The sequence below is a fragment of the Balaenoptera ricei genome, chromosome 1 (genome assembly GCF_028023285.1).
Source record: "Balaenoptera ricei isolate mBalRic1 chromosome 1, mBalRic1.hap2, whole genome shotgun sequence".
NCBI lineage: Eukaryota > Metazoa > Chordata > Mammalia > Artiodactyla > Balaenopteridae > Balaenoptera > Balaenoptera ricei.
Genome location: NC_082639.1, coordinates 100,151,715 through 100,174,734, shown reverse-complemented (window position 1 = coordinate 100,174,734; position 23,020 = coordinate 100,151,715). Strand labels below are relative to the sequence as shown.

Below are 23,020 nucleotides of genomic sequence, written 5' to 3'. Positions count from 1 at the left end.
AAAATTCAAGAAGCTATAAAATTAGATTAATTAGAAACAAAGTTTTGACTTTTCTTCCCCTGGTCAAAGTTCCCAGAATTTTAATGGAAGCATTATATTGTTATACAAATTAATAACAGTTTTAGACATATCTGAATCTATATTATAAAATCCTGACAGCATATACAATAGCTACAAGATGTGTTTCATGGACAAAATATTTAAAAAGTCAAAATTGAGGACTTAGGAAAAAACTTTACTATTAATTTTACTCTCTAGAGTTTGTTAATTTTATAAAGTAATAAAAGAGAGCTAAAAATAATTTTCTTTATAAATATAACTTTTGATTATTTTAAGTTTTCTTGTTTATGTTTCTATCACCTAATTGGGAAAGCATAATATGAGAGAGCCCATATCCCAATTGAAAATAAGTTGATATCTGCCATCAAAAGTAATATGACAATTGAATCGTCCAAATGGGGGACATATTTACACAAAGTATGTGAAATAACAGAGGATTAGAAAAGTCTAGCAAACTGTGTAAGAAGCAACCTCAGTGGATTACTAAAATCTTTCTGGAAAAAAGTACTTAAACCTTCCCCATAATCAGTAACTAGTCTTAAACTTCCTCTAACCCACTCAGCCATAAACACTGTCAGCCGTATAAAAATATCTAACAATCACTAAGTAAAGATGTTGGGAAAACTATGTAAAAGACAAATTTATACAGCTCTGTAAAAATAGTAAGATTATTGTCTATAATTCTTAACATAGCAGTTTAATTTTACTAACAGCCACTAAGGAAGCAAAAAATAAAAACCCAACTTGGAAAAAAACTGTGGGATATAACAATTTGTTCAGTATCATTATAAACATCACAACGAATCATTTTTCAAAAAAGATTACAGGTTAATGTTAAATAACTCCAAAAGTACCCAACATAATCAGAGAAAATCAAACTATCAAATAGTTTTCTGATATGGTTAATAAATCTTTGGCTTAGTACAGCCGAAGAGTTATCTCAAAATATGCAAACTATTCAAAAAATTAATAAATTTAATGTTTTGACTAAGTTTCCACTTATTTGTAAAAATGACCCTCCTTCAAAACTAGCATGCACTTAGTTTAGAAGATAAACTATTTTAATACAGGAATCTCCCTCTTCAGTTGTATAATTTAGTTCTCTCTCTCTTTATTTATATAAATATATATATATACACACAAGTTTTATATATACTTACATAGCTACTGTATAATATTTGTTATATACGTTACATATATAATATATATATAACTTTTTCACTATAATTTTTGTTATAGTATCATAACTCTTTAAGTATTTCTTTTTTTTTTTTTTTGGCCACACCTCACGGCATGCACAGGATCTTAGTTCCCCAACCAGGGATCGAACCCGTGCCCCGTGCAGTGGAAGCGTGCAGTCTTAACCACTGGACAGCCAGGGAAGTCCCTCTTTAAGTATTTTTGAAAAATCTGTTACCTGGTGCAATTTTCCCATCCTGAGCTGCAGGACCATCTTTCAGCACATTTTTCACTTGTAGGAACTCATCAGGCCTATCTCCACCAATAATGGTAAAACCAAATCCCATTGTGCTTTTTTTCAAGGATGCTCGAACAAGGATGCCTTTAAGCTGGGATGGATCTCGAGTAAAGTGTGATTTTTCCATATCTGCGTAAAAATGAGAAACAAGAATAATTACAACGAATATAGCCCTTGAAGCTCATCTCCAAGATAGTCTATATAACTTAAATATAACAAACCATAACATAACAGGAAAAAAATAAGAGAGAATCTAATGTTATAGAACAGTTGGAATTTAAATTCATAAACTAAATCACTGAAAAAAAACCCTTAGCTAATGAATCATTTATCTTTTATAGGACTCTTCTATGTCATTTGAAAGGTAAAAACATCTACTTTATCCCCTCCTCACTGCCTTGTTTGTACTTACCTTTTCTTATCCCAAAGAGTCCTTTATTTAGAAGTCAAAATGACACTCCTGAAGGGTAACATTTATTATTAAATTCCTGAAAGCCTTCAGCACTCATTCAGATGTATATTTCATTTGAATAAGCAGTTACTGAGGTCTATGCAGAAAACACTATACTAGGAAGATGAAGGCAACTGTCACAAACTTATAAAAGAGAACACATCGAGAACTTTTTATAATTTATGACTCAGGCTTTCTGCAACCTTTAATTTATATCTGATGAGAGGAGCAAATCCCTGCACTATCAGTATACAGCTCCATGCGTCTTTCCCTTTTACTCATATTTAGTGGAAACTTTAGGAAGACAAAAAGCACAGCTCCTCTGAAAAGCCTCTTTTAAGAGGTTTCCCCAGATGATCCTAGAACTAAAAGTGATCCATATTTGCAAGTAATACCTCTCTTCTCTTCCCCAGAAACTTTCGCTCCTCTCTTCCACCTGGCTGCCATTAGGGCACTTATGAAAACAGTGAGGATCAAATTGTACAGATTCATAATTTATAAAGCATTGTTTAAGTTATCTTTTTAAAATATGGTTTAAACTTTTCTCACAAATCTCTTTTTTAACAGCTTTATTGAGATATAATCCAATAATGACAGAATTATACAAGTCAATGACGTGCAACCATCACCACAGTCTAATTTTAGCACATTTTTCTCTCCCCCCAAACACACACACCAAAGAAATCTCTGTGTCCGTTAGCAGTCACTCCCCATTTCTCCCCAACCTGTCCTCACATCCTAGTCTTAGGCAACCACTAGTCTACCTTCTGTCTATAGATTTGCCCAATCTGGACTTTTAATATAAATGGAATCATATAATATGTGGTCTTTTGAATGCTTTATTTCACTTCGCATAATTTTTTTGAGGTTCACCTGTGTTGTAGCATGTGTTAGTACTTTATTCCTTTTTATTGCCAAATAATATTCCACGGTGCAGATATATCACATTTTATTTATCCATGTATCAGTTGATGGATATTTGGATTGTTTGTACTTTTTGGATATTATAAATAATGTTGCTATGAACACTCATGTACAAGGTTTTGTGTGGGCAAATACTTTCATTCCTCTTAGTTACATACTGAGAATGGAAATGCAGCAGTTACCATAAACATATCGTAACTATGTTTAACATTCTGAAGGACTGCCAAACTTTTCCAAAGTGGCTGTACCATTTTACATTTCCACCATCAATGTATGAGGGTTCCAACTTCTCCACATCCTTGCCAACACTTGTTACCATCTGCTTTTTTGGTTACAGCCATTCTAGTAGGCGTGGAATGGTCTTACACTGTGGTTTTGATGCTCATTTCCCTAATGACTCAAATTAACAAGGGTGACTTGTTTCATATTTAGACCACACTTAGCACTAATATCAAGCGCAGAGTTAATCTGTGTGTATCTGCTGCTGCCGCTCTTAGCAAAGTGTTCTAAGAGGCATGCATTAAACTTATTGGCAATTAGAAAAGAGCAATCCTTGGGGCTGCTCTGTATGGTTGTATAGATTGTGCAGTATGCATATGGCTCCTGCAAGAGGTAGGGCTGCCCTGGAAATACTGACAAAGGCAGGTTTGGGATAGGAGTGGGTGTACTCTATTCATTATGTTCTTCCCAGATTTGCTGATCTCTTACAAATACAAGCACTTGACATTTAAAAAAAAAATCGGCTATTTTGGGCTTCTCAAAGGAGAGAACTAGACTCCAGATAGGAGTGTATTCACCACAGTAAACACTATTTTGCGAGGCCTCTGAGTTTGGCCAGTCAGGCTACTTGTGGCAATACCTCAGTGCATTGCTGGCTCTTGATGAGCCTCTGACATTCAAACTAGCAACTCATCTCTGAACAAAATATTACTTAAAAAAATTATTTGACATGCTCAAAGCCTATTTAGTTATGTAAGCTGATTATGACTGCCCCCTAGTGTGGCCTATCAGATCGTAGATAAGATCATTTAAGTACTGTGTGCAGGTACTTGAGGAAAATATCTTTGATGAAATGTACCTTTCTCATTTTTATGTCAAATATTCAAATATTTCTGGTCAGCTATCCCATGCTCTAGTCCCTGTGAATATCAGAATAAGACTGGCATCTGAGGGCTACAACAGAAAATCAGCATATAATATATGAGCTCCAATATGTGCAAACATTAAAGTGGGAGGGAAAGTTTTGGTTAACACCTAATTTGGGAAAGTAGTAATAAAACAGCCAAAGCCAATTAGAAATTGGTCAGAAGTAGGTCTTATCAGAATTTAGATACAGAAAAGTGAGAATAAGAAAGGCACAAAGAAACTATCATTGAGTCTAACAATCCTGATTTTAAATCCAAGCTTTGTGATTTAGTTGAGTAATCTTGGAATATAATTCAACCTTTTTAAGTCTCGGTTGTCTCATCTATAAAAGGGGGGGTAATAGTACCTAATTCATGGGGTTGTTACAGGGATTAAACTAGGTAATGCACAGAAAGCATAAGAAATAGTGCTTGACAAACAGTAAGTGCTCAATTAATGTAGATAAACACAAACCCATACAGGCTGCCTAAGGAAGGAGGCTCACGAACTTGAGTACTTCTGTCCCTGCGGCAAGTATATCCCTGGGATGGAAGCATCAGACAACTGTAACTTGACGCCATCAAGGCATCTGGACGGGGAAAATAATATTAACAACCTTGCAGCAATATTTTGAGACTTAAATGAGATGATGTAATATAAAGCATCCAATTTAGCACTGGACTCTATCTCAATAAATGGTAACCATTATTCTTCAAGGACTAGCATAACTTCCATCACTTCTAGGAAGCCTTTCCTTTCCTCTCGCAGTGAGATTTAATTTCTCTCTCCTTTGTTCCAACACTACTGTTTATATCTGTAATATCATACTATACTAAAATTATGTGTCTGTTTCCCTGGCTAACTTGTGGGCTCCTGAAAGACAGATGCTGAGTCATTACTCTCTCATAGGAGAGTGTCTGGTTATCTAAAGTAATAAAACACATGGGTCCTGCCCTCGAGGAGCTTAGAGCTTAGTAAAGGAGAGAAGATCTTTGTTATGGGCCATGGAAGACATGGGCATTCAGGAACTACATGTTATAATACAAAGAACTTTGAATTTAAAGTCAGTAAAACTAGGTTCAAATCCAGACTTGACATTCACTGTGATTGTAAGCAAGAGGCTTAATCTTTCCTGAAGTCTGTTTATGTGTAAAATGGGGACTCATGTTCCTCTGCAGTTAATGTCCTCTGGCTACCCCTTTCACACTCAAAGCTAGCAAAATAGTTGGCTAAACCCACTGTCTTCACTTCTACACCTCCCATTTCCTCTTTATTCTACTGCAGTTTTATTTCACTCTTCTGTTGCTCTTGCTAGAGTGACAAATGACCTCCACATTTTTAAGTCCAATGTAAAACACTTTTCAATTTTCATCTTTCTCGACTTTTCAGCACCATGTGACACAAATACTTAGCTTCTCTTTGAAACTCGTTTCTTCTCATGGCTGCCTATCCTTACAACCTCATCTCTTGTTACTACCCTAAAATACCCTACGCGCTGGCCATTTGTAACTGTTCTCTGACCCCTGGACCACCATTTCATGCTTCTATGATTTTATATATTCTGTTCCTTCTAGCTGGTATGCCTTGTTGCTCCTCTAAAATTTTGATCTGCCTGACTTAACTTTTCCTGGCACTTCAAGACCCAGTTCACATTATGTCCTCTGTCTGAAGGTTCCCCTGCCCCCTTGATTTCCTCCACCAAAGCAAAGTTGTGCACTCCCTCCTTTATGCCACCACTGTACCTTGTACATCTCTATTAATAGCAATGAAAGCTATTGTTTATTGGTCACCATGTGCCAGACATGTATTTGTAAGCACTTTACATGTATTGTAAGCACTTTACATGTATTAATTTGCATACTCAGAACCACCTTAAGATGTAGGTACTACTATTATTCCTGTTTTGTAGATGAGAAAACAAAGAATTTAAAAATGCAACCAAGGTTACACAGCTGGGATTCAAGCCTGCTCCGCCCCCTGCTCATTCAACTACTAATACAGGATGAAACCTATCACCATATAGTGTAACTATTAGTTTCCTATTTTAGACTGTGAATTCTTGAGGGCAAGACCTATCTGACTCTTAATCATTTTTTAATACCATGTACCTAGCAAAGCACTGGGCATATAGTAGGTGCTCCAAAGTATTTGTTAAACTAAAAATATTTTGTTAAATCAAATGCAAATCTTAAGGGACGAGACTATGTTTTGGAAGAGTAGTTATAAGAAAAAACTGTTTCTCTCACTGGCAACAGAAGTGAAGAATCTAATAGATTATTATGATATGACCATATAGACCTTATTAATGACAGAGAGAGAAGGGGGAGGAGATGAGGAGGGATAAGTTGGATGTAAGAAATTTCTGGGCATCTTTTTCAAAATACACATGGCTAGGCTCATCAAAATCTCAGGACCTATGTATTTTTAAAATGTTCCCCAAATGATCCTGATATTACTAATACCCTACCATCCCACTTGAGAATCAATGATGTAGGCAATAACATAGTGGATTTACTTAGTATTTGTTCATATCAGTTAATGAAGAATCCTGAATGGTTACTGACGTTAGATCTAAGCAATTAACTTGAGAGAAGCTCATAATGAATTAGAGATCTAATACTGGCTTGACCTTAAACACTAGGAAACAATCCAATCTTCAAATTAAAACCTTGCACCCATAACAAAGCTATTCAGTCCCTTCTGCCAACAATTTCATACTTTCTATATAAGCAGCATGAGAAAAATCTCAGTATTCTCAAACTGTCCAGATGTTTTATTAAGATTATTCGTACCTTTACAGTGACAGAAATTAGATATTCTCTGTTGAATTTCAAAGCCCCAACAGTAAAAAGTTCAAACTCACTTTTATTATTTCAGCATATAAGTTTCACAAGTTATTCTTAGAGGAGAAGATAGAGGTAAAAGTTCTACCTGGTTTTGAAGACCCAGTATCAGCCTGTCCTAACTGCTTTTTCCTTTTGGCTTCCTCCACTGGATTTTCAAACTGGGTTTTCTGGTTAAGGTGACTGTAAAATGTAGAAAAATATGCATTTCAGTTTAATATGAAAGAATTACATATTTTTAAATAGACTATCATAGGTTAAGGGATAAATATGTACCTTTACGCTATGGAACCCAGATATGCTGACAGGTCACAGAGGAAGAGCCTTCTGGCAACTAAAGAAGGGCCCACAGAAGATGCCTAGAAGTCAAAGCTGCTGAAGTATTCACTATAGCTTCCTTATAAACGTTTCTAATATAGCTAATAACAGTTTTCAAAACTACAGTAGAAGCCCTCATATACGATATAATCAGAACTGTCGGTAATTAATCAGTTAATTTTTTTTAAAGGCAGTTAATGGTAGGAGGGTTTTAAGGTTCTCTAAAGTGAAGCAGCTGTAAAGACACATTTGAAGAAATCTGAGTGTAGAAGCCTTCTAGAATTTTACTATTATTTTTCCAACTGACTCACCCACATCAATTTAGCAGCAACTAAGCAAGTGACTTGCTTTTATCAAACTGTATCACAGAACAACTCTCACAGTTAAATTTCTTCAAAATTATATAATAATTAGTTATTATACATATAAGTTAATATTATACATATTAGTTATAATACATAATTATAACATAAGTTTAACTGTTTTTTATGATTTAGGCGCAATCACAACTGACTCTTGAAAGCATACAAGTCTGTGGGGGAAAGCAGAAAAGCGTGGGGAGACTAGAGGTAGGCCATTAGCCGATAGTATTCAATATACTAAGGGTAAGAGTATGTTTTACAGAGGGAACTGAGCATAGGTTATTCTGGCAAGTCAGTTAAGTGTAACTTGGTTAAGAATGCAACTATTGTACAAAAGATGTTTAAGACCACAAACAGGTCTAATACAGAAGCAAGGGGGAATTATATTCTAGTACTTCTATAGTACAAATATATTTTAGCCAAATGAAATGCATTTTCTAGTAGAATCCATTGTGACGAGAAGTGACATTAGTAAATACCAACAATTAAACAACAAATCATGAGAATTTCAGATTATGATTGTCTTTAGATAGGCTATTACAAAATCTATATGTAAATAGTCATATGACTTGGATATTTTCTTTACCATTTGTGAACATTAATGGTGATGGAGGAGGGGGCAGCAGGGACAAAAAACAACCCTACAGCAAGGTATGCTAGCTTCTGAGTATGCTTCTCTATGCCTTTTAGGCTTCTAGTGCATTATTAACTCTGCAACAGATGTAGGTATTTAGTTTCAGAGCTCTAAATAGGGCAAGTTCTACTTGACATCCTTTGGGTTCTGATTTCACAAAAACTCAGGTATGCTTCTGCTTCTTACTATGAGGGGGGACCTTATCAACTGAGTTACTGTTTACCCCTCTGTGAAAATGAAGACTTTGGTGTTAAGTTAGGTACCATTTTAAAAGTTATTTATTAGGTACTGATAATTTACATAGTCTTGAAAAAATAAAACTAGAAACTGACACTTAGAAAAGAATAAACCTGTTGGGAAAGAATCCTGGCTCACTTTAACGTCATCAGCTAGAATGACTCACTTTGCCACCCAGGTATTAGAACATAAAAAGTAGTAGTATACTCTTTGTTATGTGTGGGAGAAGAGAGTAGAAATATGCGAATGAGTAGTCCCTTTCCTGAAAATTCTTTGACAAATAATGTAAGATTTTAGTGAAGGGAGTAATTGCATCTGTCACCTTAGACTATCTAGATTAAAATGTCACCCAAAAAACAAACCAGTAAAAACACTCTCCTTTTCATTTAGTTACTTATACCCATAATATTATTAAGATAACAAATTTTGTCTTCTATAAAACCAGCTTATGGAAGTAAGAGAGGAGAATATGACAGATTATCAGAAAAATTAAACAAGGGTAGCAAACAAGCTTAATTAAATATGTAATAAATAATTTGAAATTTCACCTGTATTAAAATTTTGTATATAAGAATTTTAAGAATTCACCTCAACAAACAAAATCATTATCCTTCGCGAAGGGTTAAGATATTAAAAGCAGACATATTTTGACTTTGTCACCTGACTGCATCAAGACAGTTAAAGCAATACGTTAAGACAACATTTCTAAATATATAAACATTCCTATGGAAGGCCTGCCATTAAATTTTGGGAACAATTTTATTTTCAAAAATAAATTAATCCATTTCAGAATCTCATCTTCTAAAATAAATACTTACCAAAAAAAAACCTGCCATTGCAGTTGGTGTTACTACTATAAGGCTCCTGCCAAGAGCAATCATTGTGCCATCTGGTTTGACAAACTAAGAGAGCCAAAGAGTAGCCATTCAAGTTAACAGCTTTTTATCTCCATCAGTAAACTCACTGCAGATTACTATAGTCGAGATTCAAAGCCTAACTAATCTGGGAATCAAGCCACACTCCAGAGCTCAGCTGACTCCATACTAACGTGCATCTTGAGTACAGCCTGCTCGTTCTTAATCTAATAAATTACCCTCCTGTAAAATGAGCTCGTCTGGGAGCAATCATACAAAATCACATTGCTGCCACTGCTGTTGCTTCTAATCAGGCTATTTCACATACCTCCATGACAGCTGAGAGCAGGTCACTTCAGGATTTGCCCTAAAGTTGCTTCAATATTAGTATATCCTTGCTTAACGAGAACCAGATCATTTAGCCCAAGATTTTATAACAGGCAAATGTCTTTCACCTCTTGACCGTGTACTCAAATTCACTTGGAATGGATACTAAGAGAATGAGAATTATTATCTCAGAAATGTTCAGTAGTGTTAATGGCAAATAATAACTGATTGAAGCCCAATTTAAGTAGACTAACTCTTGGGAAAAATCCCACAATTCCTTTTCAGCTAGCCTTCAAATATTTCTTTGACTAGAAAAATGGTTGGTTTTTTTCTTCTAATTAAATATGCTTTAGAAAAAAAATAACAAAAGAACTGCTGTGAACTTTTCACATCACAGTATTAGAAAGATATGAAATAACACAATGGAAATAAAATTAACATAACCTTTCAATGGAACCAAAATATTGACACTGTTAAGTTACATATCCAAGGGTCAAAATGACTCATTTTCTTAGGGTACAAGTTAGATTTTAAGAAATCATTCCAAAAATCCCTCTAACCACAGTGACTCAAGTAACAACCTACACACTAAGATAAAGACTAGCGTTGTAACAGGACTCAGAGTTACTTGCGTTAGGGAAGTGGCACTGCTTTGTGCCAACAAGTGATGAAAAATTAATTTGCAATCACAAAACTAGAAGATTCTCATGTTCGCTATTTTTCCAGGTAATAATATTTTGCCTTTACTACCTTGGCAGTTGGTGCAGACTCCTAGTTCCCAGGTAAATAGTAACCTCTCTGATGCAATTATTTGCCTGGTACTAGATGCCTGAGGTCAAAATTCTATCCATACCATCTGGAGAGAAAGCAATCCCAACGATCATAATAATGTAGCAATTAGATAAGTGAAGAAAAGGGAAAGAAAAATCAGATGTTGATGTTATCCTAATTTCTCTGGCTAACATAGGCAGGTGTTTGATCCTCTACGCCAACACAGATTTATGTTAAATTTAACCATAACAGCTGTGTGAGAAGCAACTTTCACCCCCAAAAAGAATACTAAGTTTTCCTTAATTAACTCCTTGAAAGAGAGAACAGTTTTAATTATATACTTCAAAGGTTTGGATCATTATGATACAATGCTCTTAAAGTCCTTTCATTGCTTTCAGAACCATACAAGTATAGTGTTGAAAGTGACCTTAATAGTTCACCTTATTTCAGTCTTCTATCTACTACTTCTCTCTTCAGAGGCCACAGTAGTACTGACAACATCTCTAGCCATTACTCTTCTGGGCAACTTCCCCCTGTCTCTCTATACTTACTTCAAAGCCAGCTTCTAGACAGCCCAGTCAGTGAAGTAAATGCCCACTGTCCTTATCTTCTCATTCCCCTAGTGGCAAAACCTGAAAGCTGGACTGCAGAAGCATAAAGTATTCCATTCACTCCCTAAGTTGTGTAATGAAAGGAAAACATTTGGGAGAACATTAACTGAGGTAACAAACTTACTCAACATAGTAGGTCCCATACTGAGGGTCTTCAATTTTCTCCCAGCCATAAGGAAGTTCTGCAAATAAAAAAAAACAGAATTGAGTGAAATGCCAGTTTCAAAACCAACAAGAAAAGAATTTACAGAATGAATTTGTGTCTTTTATTTCATTACACTAATATCTGGGAGACGGAAAGCTGAGGGCTCACTTTCAAAGAACAAACACAGTTTGAGTGGTTTCTTCAATAGCTAGTGAGTATCTCGGCAAGTAATCAGAAACACAGAAGAAAAGATGACATTAAACTCAAAGGTGTTTATTCCAATCACAAGCCATAAAATGCTAATTATTTAAGAAATCACCTGGTATACTTCTTTCATTTAAAAAGCCTGATAACAATGAGGTGAGACACACCTTGTAGTTCAATACAAGCAGCAGCTGCGTGTTAAATTTTTCACTATTAGACAAAGGATTTATCAATTATTTCTGTTATCACATTCTGACCCACTTCTCCCCACAGGAAAGTCCAGCCTTGGATTTTTGCCATTTCAAGTGGGCAATCTAGATTTGCTTAAAATCTAAGAAAATACCTACTGTCCCTTGCAAGAGCTTGATCTAAGTATCTGAAGGAAAATTTATTTAACTACACAGTGCCTTGTGTAGAATCTATATTTATGTATGGTTACAAAGAAATACCTTACATAGGATTATTATGTGTTATTGCAAGTAAACTGACCAATAAAATATAACCAGAAAAACTGAAAGTAGTTGAATTTCTGATAGTTAAAAAAAAATCTGGTCTTTGCAATGTAAACTGGCCCTGTCAAGAAAGAATCCCCTTTCCCTCCCACTCTGTTTTCCAAGGTAAGGCTGCTAAAGAATCATTTTATTAGTCAGACATGGATTAAGTTGGCAGGAGTGTCCCTACCAGGTGGTTTTTATCGCTATCAATTATACATAGGAGCCCAGCAAGAAGGAATTTTTAAAAAACCTATAGTTGTACACTATGAGGACCACCCTGACCACCCTTTTATTTTCAATTTCTTTTAGACTCTTTTTCTGCTATGCTGAAAAACATGTACACATGTGCACACACATACAAATGACATATGCTAGACAGCAAACAGGCTTAGAAAATAACAAAGTACTTATTCATTTTATATCATTAACCTGTAGTATATCGACTTTGTAAGTAAAAATTCCATTATAATGAACCTGATAAACAATACAAACTGTTATGCTCTAATAAACAGTATTATTCCACATTCAGAACAAAAGGAGAGAATAAATGACTAGCCTCTTGATGAAAGGCTCTGAATCACCTCTACCCCTTTTCTCCAGCATATTTTTTCTGCCTATGTATATATATTAATTAGTGGTTTTGAAGCTTGGTGAGTTTTTGTGGTTTTCCTTTGAAGGACCTGGTTGAAATTTCTGAGGTGGAAAAGATGAGAATAGTTGAAAAGTAACTACTATATGAAACAGATCGAAACAACTGAAAAGAACTGGGATACACTTCAGTTCACTTTGAGCCTCCACAGCTAGGAAGCAAACAATCATCAATTAAGTAGGTACAATATTTTATGACCCATGTGAAGAAAAAAAGGACAAAGAGCATTGCTCATCATCCAGTTCTTCAAGGGGTTAAGATGCAACCCACTGCAGTCACCCAGGACAGTGCATCCTGAAAGGAATTCAGGATGAAAATGAAACAAATCAGGATGAGGCACGCCGTGCTTTGGACAAATGGGCCCCTGGGTAATTAGATGCATATCGCAGGAAGAATTTCAATGATCCCAGATCCTTGCATCTTCCCATACATAGAAAGTACTAAGACCATTAGCTTGAGATGTCTGTTCTTTGTGATTAGCGGTCATCTTTTGCTAAGATGTACGCTTGACTGCGTGAATTTCCCAGCTAAAAACTCATGTATATCCTGGCTCCTCTCCTACCTCTTGGAGCAGTTCTCAGAGCTCCTGAGTCGCTGTCTCCTGGGCTATGGGGCTCAGTAAGACCCTGAACAACACTTAAGCTCATAACTCTCATGTATGTTTTCCTTTAAGTCGACACTAAGCAACTGTTACATGCACATAACATGGATTATATCTGTTGGATTATATCTGTAAAAAAATGCTCTATAATAATATTACCAAAGCATTATCACTGAGGATCTTTCATGAGAGAGCTATTTTTCTTTAATAGAAATTTTCTTGAAATAACATGGGAACTCAATTGTGCTGTGTAAGGATGACTTCTGCAACTGCACCACAACTGGATTTATGCTTTTTAAAAAAAATTTATTTATTTATTTTTACTTATTTATTTTTGGCTGCATTGGGTCTGTTGCTGCGTGCGGGCTTTCTCTAGTTGCGGTAAGCGGGGGCTACTCTTCGCTGCGGTGTGCGGGCTTCTCATTGTGGTGGCTTCTCTTGTTGCAGAGCATGGGCTCTAGGTGCACGGGCTTCAGTAGTTGTGGCTCATGGGCTCTAGAGTGCAGGCTCAGTAGTTGTGGTGCATGGGCTTAGTTGCTCTGTCACATGTGGGATCTTCCCGGACCAGGGCTCAAACCCGTGTCCCCTGCATTGGCAGGCGGGTTCTTAACCACTGCGCCACCAGGGAAGCCCTGGATTTATGCTTTGTCTTTGAGAATTTTGGAGAATTGAAGCAACTATAGAGATAGTTGAAACTTTCCATTTGCTATCTGAAAAATTCACTAAAAAGAATGTATTAATGCCTAATAAAAATAAAACATCAAAATTAATATATTTCATTGTTGACGTGGAAGTTGAGTCAGCATTTTAGCTAGTACTTAAAGAAATTAGCAACTAACAGATAAAGTATAGCCCTTTCTTTAGGAGAGTAAACAAATTGGTAATTTATCTTCCAGATTACTTTCAGCAATCACTTTAAACCCTCATACGTGATAACATTAGCTAGGTTTTTGCAGGGCGGATTCATGCAGATAAAGAAGTGGTTATTGGGCTTCCCTGGTGGCTTAGTGATTGAGAATACGCCTGCCAATGCAGGGGACACGGGTTCGGGGCCTGGTCTGGGAAGATCCCACATGCCGCGGAGCAACTGGGCCCGTGAGCCACAGCTACTGAGCCTGCGCGTCTGGAGCTTGTGCTCCGCAACGAGAGGCCGCGACGGTGAGAGGCCTGCGCACCACGATGAAGAGCAACCCCCGCTCGCCACAACTGGAGAAAGCCCGCGCACAGCAGCGAAGACCCAACACAGCCAAAAAAGAAGTGGTTATTACTTGCCCACTTAAATAAAGGTAATAAAAGCAAGACTAAAACACCTAGCAATTCTATACACTATCCAGTGAGTCAATTCATTTACTGAATTTCTTCCCCTTTTCCTTTCCTTTTTCCCCTCCCTTCCTTCTCTTCCTCCTCTCTCCTTCTTCTTTATGCAAAAATAAAAATTAGAAACAGTATAGTTCTTGACATCAAGGAGTTCATAGTCTAAAAATGAAGACAGAAGAGAGAAATGATATAATGAAGGTAAACGCAAGCTTTTGGGGAGAGCAGAGGAATGACACCAATTGCTTGGTAAAGCAGCTATCAGAAAAGCCTTCTAAAAGAGGGTGATGTTTGAGCAGTCTTAAAGAATGAGTTGGGATTGGGGAGAGGGAGGCCATTCCATAGATCAAAGAGCACTGAGGTACTAAGAATGACTGGCATTTTCAGTAATTACAAATAATGTGATAGGGCTAGAGTGAAGGATGTATGCAAGGGGGCTTGTTTTATAAGCAAGCACCAAAACACATTTCTGGAGTGCTGGGTTAAGAAGTTTGGTCTTTATTTTGATGATGATGAAACTGACTAAGCTGGACTGAGACATGATTACATTTATATTTAGGAAAGATTATGGGCAGCAGTAATAACGGATGAAATAGACGGAGTGGAGTGAGAATAAAAGCAGACAAACAAGAAAGTCATTAATAGCTTAGGTAAGAAATTATGAAGGTTGGAGCTAAGACACTGGTAGTGGGAATACAGAGAAAGAATGGATAATAGAGACAAGGAAGTCAAAGCAACAGAACTCAATGACTAACACGAAGACTGAGGGAGGAAGAGAGGGGAGGAGGCCAAGATGATCCCAAGGTTAATGGCTCTTCAGGCATGAAGATGATATATTATCAAATATTTACTGGATACCAATGATGAAAATAGCTGTGGGAAGAGGAAAGAGGTATTAATTTGGATTTAGAGGCATTTAGGAGACAGATAATATGGGAAAAGTGCCTAGCACCATTGGACACTTAAGAGATGGCAGGTTTTTTAAAGTCAGAATTGATAGAACTTGGTACTTAACTGCAATGAAGAAGATAGGGTGAGGATAAAGTTGAGGATGACAGCCAGTTTTAGGCTCACGGAACTGGGAGGATGTAATGTCATTTGGTGATGGCAGGAAGCTCAGGTATAGAGAATATTTAACTCAGTTTGGGAGGTGTTACATTTGAGGGGCTATGCAACATCCTTATAGAGATATCCAACAATCTCTTGGAAATATGAACCTGGTCCTCAAATGAGAAATGTAGGAAGGAAAGGATTGGGGAGACATTGTAGTTAAAGCCATGGCAGTGGACAAGATTACCTAGATAAATTGTGAACAGAAAAAGATGGAGAATAGAAGCTTAGGGGCATTAACAATTTAAGGAGCAGAGACAGTAAGAATAGTCAGGGGGAATGATGTCAAAGAAGACAAGAGGGGAGCATGGTCAACACTAACAAATGCTTTATAAAGCTGTCAGGACTCAAGATAAGGGCTAAAAAGAGTCCACTACGTTTGGCAATCAGGCCGGAGGTTATTGGTAACCTTAAGAAAACCAGTTTAACTAGAAAGGTAAGGGGCAAAATTCAGCATATTGTAATATTAGAGAGTAAAATAAAAGGTGGAGCCCTTAAGAAGAGAGCCTTTTTTTTTTTCTTTTTTTCTTTTTCTTTTTTTTGGAAACTCGGTTGTGAAAAACATAGTGTGAGAACTGTGGAGAAGTAGGGTCAAGAGAAAACGTGTTTATTTACTTTTGAGATAGGAAAGAGCTAACCGTATTTTTCTGTGTTAGAAGCTAAAGCATTCCCCCCAAAAGCTGACTGAAAAGGCAAAACTATTTCTGGCATATCAAGCAGTTGATTGTTTCTAAAGCCCATAAATTTCTTTCCTCTTCTCCAAATAGGATTTTTCTTATTTAAATATATGAACTACAATTGTTTTCTCATTGTGGAGCTCTATTCAGTTGATAATTTTCTTTTACCATTCTCTAAATTCTAAAAACAATATCGACATTCAATACATTTTAGTAAAAATGTCTTTAGTAAAAAATTTAATCTTTCTTTCATCTTAAGAGAAAAGGAGTGGGTTGAGAGAGTAAAATGGATTCCTGATGTTGAATTTTTAAGATAAAACAATTTAACTAAATTTAACTATAACAATTATTTTAAGTGGAAGATAAATATGTACATCGATTAAACCATCAGATATGGTATAAAAACACAGGTTTTGAATATCACAAGACTGGGGAGAAAAGGGCAAGTTTTAGAAACTGTGAGGTTTTTCTAGAAGATCTTCAATGTTCAGCAGAATGCAAACAATATCTTAAACTATAAAAACTGACATTTAAAATATTGTTATTACTATCCCCTTTTGAACATCTACTCTGTGCAAAGTATTGTGGAAATTACCAATGTAAGTCAGATACAGTCTAGTCTGGAAATAGCCTATTGTGGGGCTATTTCTCCCCTATTGAGGGAGGAGACAAAATATACAGCAAAAGTGATAATGGTTGGCCGAGCATAAAACAAATAGGTTGAAGGTTCCAAATTTTGGGGTCCCCATAGGGAAGTACAGGTGATGTTAGAAAGGCACACCCAGTACTGGGGGTGGGAGAGTAACTCTTAAGATTAAAATGTTTTGAACATCCTTAGAATACTGACTGCAATTCTGGTTGCTCTATCTTAAGAAAGATATAATTAAGATGACCATATAATGTATTCTACACTTTTGAGAGTAAAAGGGGACACTGTTATTAATTATGCTGGGACAGCAGGAATAAGCTGGATTAGTCCTTGGCCAACCAAGGCATATGGTCACCCATAATGTAAAGAGCATTAGTGGATCACACTCATCCAGAGAAACATTTCCAGTTTCTCTGAGCCCCTTTACTTTGTTCTCCAAGGAAGAAAGAATGTCTGATCTGACTGGTGAGTTTTAGAGAATGAATTCTACGTGCTTGGCTCAGGGCCTCTTGGGTTCTCTTGCTGTTCTGGATGCTAGCCTGCCTTCAGAGAGGGTGCAATCTGGTCTTTTCACCATGTCTGCCTTGCGGGAGGGGTCAAACAGCTGAACACAGAGACCAGAGATTGAGTGCTTAAGTCTGCCTCCTGTAGGGGTAAAATATTAGTAAGCCCAATAGAGGTGCAGAGCTAAAGCTATGTTCACTCAGCAGATGGTATTCTAACCTCATCTCTGTTTCCTGCGTCCTGTGTCTCATACATGAGGTGTATGAGAAGTGTCAGCTCTCCTATTTTCTCTCTATTGACTCCTCACTAGTGAATGAAGACAGAATTCTTTTTTTTTTTTAACTTTTTTTTTTTTTGGCCATGAGGCATGTGGGTTACTAGTTCCCCGACAAGGGATTGAACCCTCGCCCTCTGCATTGGAAGCGCGGAGTCCTAACCACTGGACCACCAGGAAAGTCCCAAGACAAAATTATTACTTATTGCTTCCCTCAGAACCTTAAAGAAATTAAATATTATTTTCAAGAAGGATGACCAAAATAATCTGGAGCATAGAGTAGCTTCTTTCCTTCTTTTCCTTTCTTTCTTTTCCTCCTTCCTTTCTTACATCCAAACATTTAAGTCTCTACTGAAGGGATATATAGGTAAGACAAAATTCTTGCTCCTACAGAGTGTAGGCACCTAGTAGTGCCTACTAGGCAATGTAGTAGTAAGTGCTACAACAGAAATATGCATGTGGTACTGTTGCGCACAGAGGAGAGAACACCTAATCCTGACCTGGAAGAGAATGACAGAGGAGGCTACAAAAAATTATACTTTTCATCTGAGCTTAAAAGGATAAGTAGGTACGAGCCAGGTGGACACAGGGGAAAAGGCTGGTTCCTGGCAGAAGAAATGGGCCTGTGGCAAAGGCAAAGATAAAAATGTGTCATACTTATGGCATGATAATACTTTGAGAGAGAAATATAGAATACAGTTCAATTACAAAAAATCTTCAATACTTCCCCATGGAGTCTCGACTTTATTCTGCTGACAGTAGGGAGCCATTAACTATAATGGCCATTAACCTGAGCAAGGGAGAGGTATGAAGGCAGTTATATTTTAGAAAGATTAATTGACAATGTAGCTAAAGTTTTTGGATCATGTAGTCTTATCAGTAAAAAATCTGACAATGTACTTCCAAGAGATTTATATATATATATATTCATAAACATATACATACTACTCTACTAACATGTATTTACATAATAAAACATACACAAAATAGAAGTTTAAAAAGGAGATGGGAGACTTCCCTGGTGGTCCACTGGTTAAGACTCCATGCTTCCAATGCAGTGGGCACGGGTTCCATCCCTGGTTGGGGAACTAAGATCCCACATGACGCGGGGCACAGCCAAAATAAATAAATAAAAAATAAAGAGATGAAGACTAAACAATTATCCCTAGTTTACCTCAATGTGGTTTAAAAAAGCTCACATGAGGTGTATGAGAAGTGTCAGCTCTGCCATTTTCTCACTATTAGCTTGGGCTTGCATATTTGTATTATCTTCAATCAGCAGTGTCTTTGTAGAAATCCTTTTAAGCCACATTTTAATTTTGTGTGGGTTAAAAACCATGTAACATAGTCTATAAATCCACTCAACTGTGTACAGGTAACTGCAAAACTTTACAGGGCTCTTGGCAAGAGCAAGGGTGCCACCCATGTTCTTCCCTCAAGACACTCTGGGGAGTGTACATGATAATCTGACATACAGAATGAGGTAGAATGCCATTACCAATCTGTATATAAAATAGTAGAGAAGGTTAATTTATTTTTTCCCAATAGAAACATTATGAAAAGTTCTGACATTTTTTTCCTGTACCCGAACAGATAGTTGGAACACCACCATTTTACAGACCACTGGCATAAAAGATATACTGGAGGAGAACTGTAGGAAAAAAAGACCAAGAAAAATCCAAGCGTGTGGTAGTCAGAGGAAGGGAGAGGAAGATACAAAAAAAAATGCATGAATAGATAGAGGCATAGGTAGCTATGTGAAAAAGCAAATAGAGCAAAATGTTCATTATAATACATGTATTCACTGAAAAATTCTTTCAGTTTTTCTATGTTGGAAAATTTTCATAATAATATATTGGCAAAATATAGAAAAAAGAAAGAGCAGGGATTGGAAACTATATAGGGAATAGAGCAAACAGAGAGGAAGAAGCAAAAGTGACTCAAAGGATTTTGGCCCAGATGATTATGAGGGTGGTACCTATGACAGAAAGAGGAATGGGGTGACTATGGGGGAAAGATGCTAAATTCAGTTTTAAGTATGTTTATCTGAAGTGCTAGTAGGGCAATCAAAAGGAAAGTCTCAAATGTAATGGGAAATACAGAAATAGCATTCAGAACAGAGGACAATACTAGAGGTTTAGATAAGGAGCCCAGCTACAGTAAATTGATAGTTAAGGCTATGAAAATAAATACATTCTACAAGGGAAACAGGAAAAGGCAGAGAATTGAACTGAAACAATTAGTCGGGAGGAAAAGGAATGGAGCCCAGCAAAAGAGACATGCCCGAGAAGACTAATACCACATTCACAATCTTTAAAAAGTCCAATTCTATAGTATTACATATTCTAGTTTACCTTCACAATGGGTGACTTCACCATAAGAAACTTACTATGAAGAGCCTTATAGACAAGGGAAGTATAAGAAATTAGTTTAAAAATTATTTCAAGGTATAATTTACATTCAACAAAATACACAGATCTTAGGTGCTCATTCAATGATTAAAATATTGATTTAAGCGCTTGTTCAAGTATAAAAAATGAGTTTTGGCAATTGCATGTGCCTATATAACCGTCACCCCAAACAAGGTGGAGAATATATCCATCATTCCAGAGAATTATTTCAATTCACCATTCTCCCCTCCACCCCCATCATTTTCTGACTTCTATCAGCATAGATGAGTTTTCCTGGTTTTAGGCTTTAAATAATGGATAATTAAGTATCCATTCTTTTGTGTCTGGTTTCTTTCATACAACATGTTTCTGAGGCTCATCCATGTTGTTGAGTGTTATCAACAGCTTTTTCTTTTTATTGATGAGTAGTATTTCATTGCATGAATATACCACAACAGGAGAATGTTTATCCATTCTCCTGTTGATGAATATCTGGGATGTTTCCAGGTTGGAGCTATTATGAATAAGGCTGTCATGATCATTCAGGTAAAGTCTTCTGGGGAACATGTGTTTTCATTTCTCTTGACATAACACCTCATAGGAAACTGCCAACATTTCTCCAGAGTGTTCACATAATTTTATATCCCCACCAACAAGTAAAAGATCCAGTTGCTCTACAATCTCACCGATCTTTGGTATTGTCAGTGTATTTGACTTTAGCCCTTTTAGGGGGTGTGAATGACATCTCACTGTAGAGACGATTAATGATAAGCACCTTTTTATGCTTTTAAAAAAATTGAGGTATAGTTGATGTACACACCTTTTCATGTTCTTAATTGGCTATTCTTTATCTTCTTTTGTGAAATGTCTGTTCAAGTTCTTTGGCCATTTTATTTTATTTTTAGTTATTTATTTTTGGCTGCATGGGGTCTTCGTTGCTGTGCGTGGGCTTTCTCTAGTTGTGGTGAGCGGGCTCTACTCTTCATTGTGGTGCATGGGCTTCTCATGGCAGTGGCTTCTCTTGTTGCGGAGCACAGGCTCTAGGCGCGCGGGCTTCAGTAGTTGTGGCAATGTGGGCTCAGTAGTTGTGGCTCACGGGCTCTAGAGCGCAGGCTCAGTAGTTGTGGTGCCTGGGCTCAGTTGCTCCGCGGCGTGTGGGATCTTCCCGGACCAGGGCTCAAACCCATGTCCCCTGCATTGGCAGGTGGATTCTTAACCACTGCACCACCAGGGAAGTCCTCTTTGGCCATTTTAAAAAGCAACTTTATTGAGGTATAATTTACATATCACATAAAATTGTTCTGCTTGAAAAAATGTACAATTCATTGATTTTTAATAATTTACTGAGTTGTGCAACCATCACCACAATCCAGTTCTGGGAAATTTCCATCACCTCAATAAGATCCCTTGTGCTGTTTACAGTTAATCTCTATTCCCTTCCTTAGCACTGGGCAACCACTAATCTACTTTGGCTCTATAGATTTGCCTATTCTGGACATTTCATATGAATGAAATCATGCAATACTTGATCTTCTGTGTCTAGTTTCTTTCACTTGGCATAACATTTTTTGAGGTTCATTCGTATTGTAGTATGTATAGTATTTCATTTCTTTTTATTGCTGAACAATATTCCATTGTATGATTACACCACATTTTATTTATCCATTCATTGTTTGATGGACATCTGAGTTGTTTCCACTTTTTAGCTATTATGAATAGCGCTACTACGAATATTTACATTCAAGTGTTTGTGTGGACATATGTTTTCATTCCTCTCGGGTAGATATCTAGGAATGGAAGTGCTAGGTGATATGGTAAATTTATATTTAACCTTTTAAGAAACTGCCAAACTGCTTTTCAAAGCAGTTGTACTATTTTACATTCTGCACAGCAATATACAAGGGTTACTGTTTTTCTCCATCTTTGCTAATCTCAAAATCATGAAGATATTCTCCTAAATTTTCTTCCAAAAGCTTTAGGGTTCTAGCTTTGAGCCATCTCAAATTATTTTTTGTACATGGAGTAAGGATATAGTTGAAGTTCATTTCTCTTTATGAATATCCAATTGTTCCAGCACCATTTGTTAGAGATTTTCCTCCCCTCACTGAACTGACTTGGCACCTTGTCTGCAAATTAAGTGATCACATATGTGTGCATCTATTTCTGGATTCTCTTATGCTGTTCCACTGATCCATTTTCTAGCCTATGGATAGACGACACTCTTGATTACTGTAGCTTTATAGTACGTCTTCAAATCTGGTAGCCTAAGTCCTTTATCTTTGTCCTTTTTAAAGTCTGTTTGGCTAACTAGAGTCTTTGTACAGTATTTCCATGTATATTTTAGAATCAGTTTGTCAGTTTCTTAAAAACAGACTTTTAGAATTTTGATTGGGATTGTATTGAATCTAGATATCAATTTAGGGAGAATGAACATCATTAACAATATGTGTTATCCTACCTACATAGTATATCAATGAGCACAGTATATCTCTTCAATTATTTTAGGTCTTCATTAATTTATTTCAGTGATGTTTTGTAGTTTTTAGTGTAGAGGACTTGCACATCTTTCAGTAGATTTGTTCCAAGGTATCTTTTTCTTAATATCATTACAAATAAATTTTAAATATTTCATTTTCCAATTGTTTATTCCTAGAAAAATTCTATCATGCTGAACAAAATATGTATCAATTCTGCTTAAATTTTTTTCATAGACTGGAATTCAATCTATAGGAGGACTATCTGACTTTCATTCTAATCCATTCATTTTTTTTTTTTTTTAAACCAAGGTAAATAATTTCTGATGAGTCATACAAAATCAATGCAAATTTTATTCATCTACACTCTATATTCAAGAAGACACAGCAAACATTTTGGTTGGGGTAAATTCTATACTTATTTGTAAGACTATACCATTAAGTAGAACCTGTAACATACAAGACAGACAAGCATTATTATCTAATAATTCGCAGAGAGATAATTTTTCTACCAAGCAGTAAAAATTGTGTCTGGGTGAGA

General features: G+C 36.5%; 1 protein-coding gene across 6 annotated transcripts in view; it reads right to left on the bottom strand.

Moving 5' to 3' along the window:
* Positions 1-23,020, bottom strand: part of MAGI3 (membrane associated guanylate kinase, WW and PDZ domain containing 3) — a 255,902-nt gene that overhangs the window by 47,608 nt on the left and 185,274 nt on the right. For all 6 annotated transcript variants that reach the window (XM_059928156.1, XM_059928164.1, XM_059928174.1 and 3 more), the window contains exons 7-9: positions 11,119-11,176; positions 6,969-7,063; positions 1,478-1,666 (exon numbers count right to left, since the gene is read on the bottom strand). In XM_059928156.1, the coding sequence (XP_059784139.1) occupies positions 1,478-1,666; positions 6,969-7,063; positions 11,119-11,176 (342 nt within the window). The remainder of the gene's footprint in view (positions 1-1,477; positions 1,667-6,968; positions 7,064-11,118; positions 11,177-23,020) is intronic.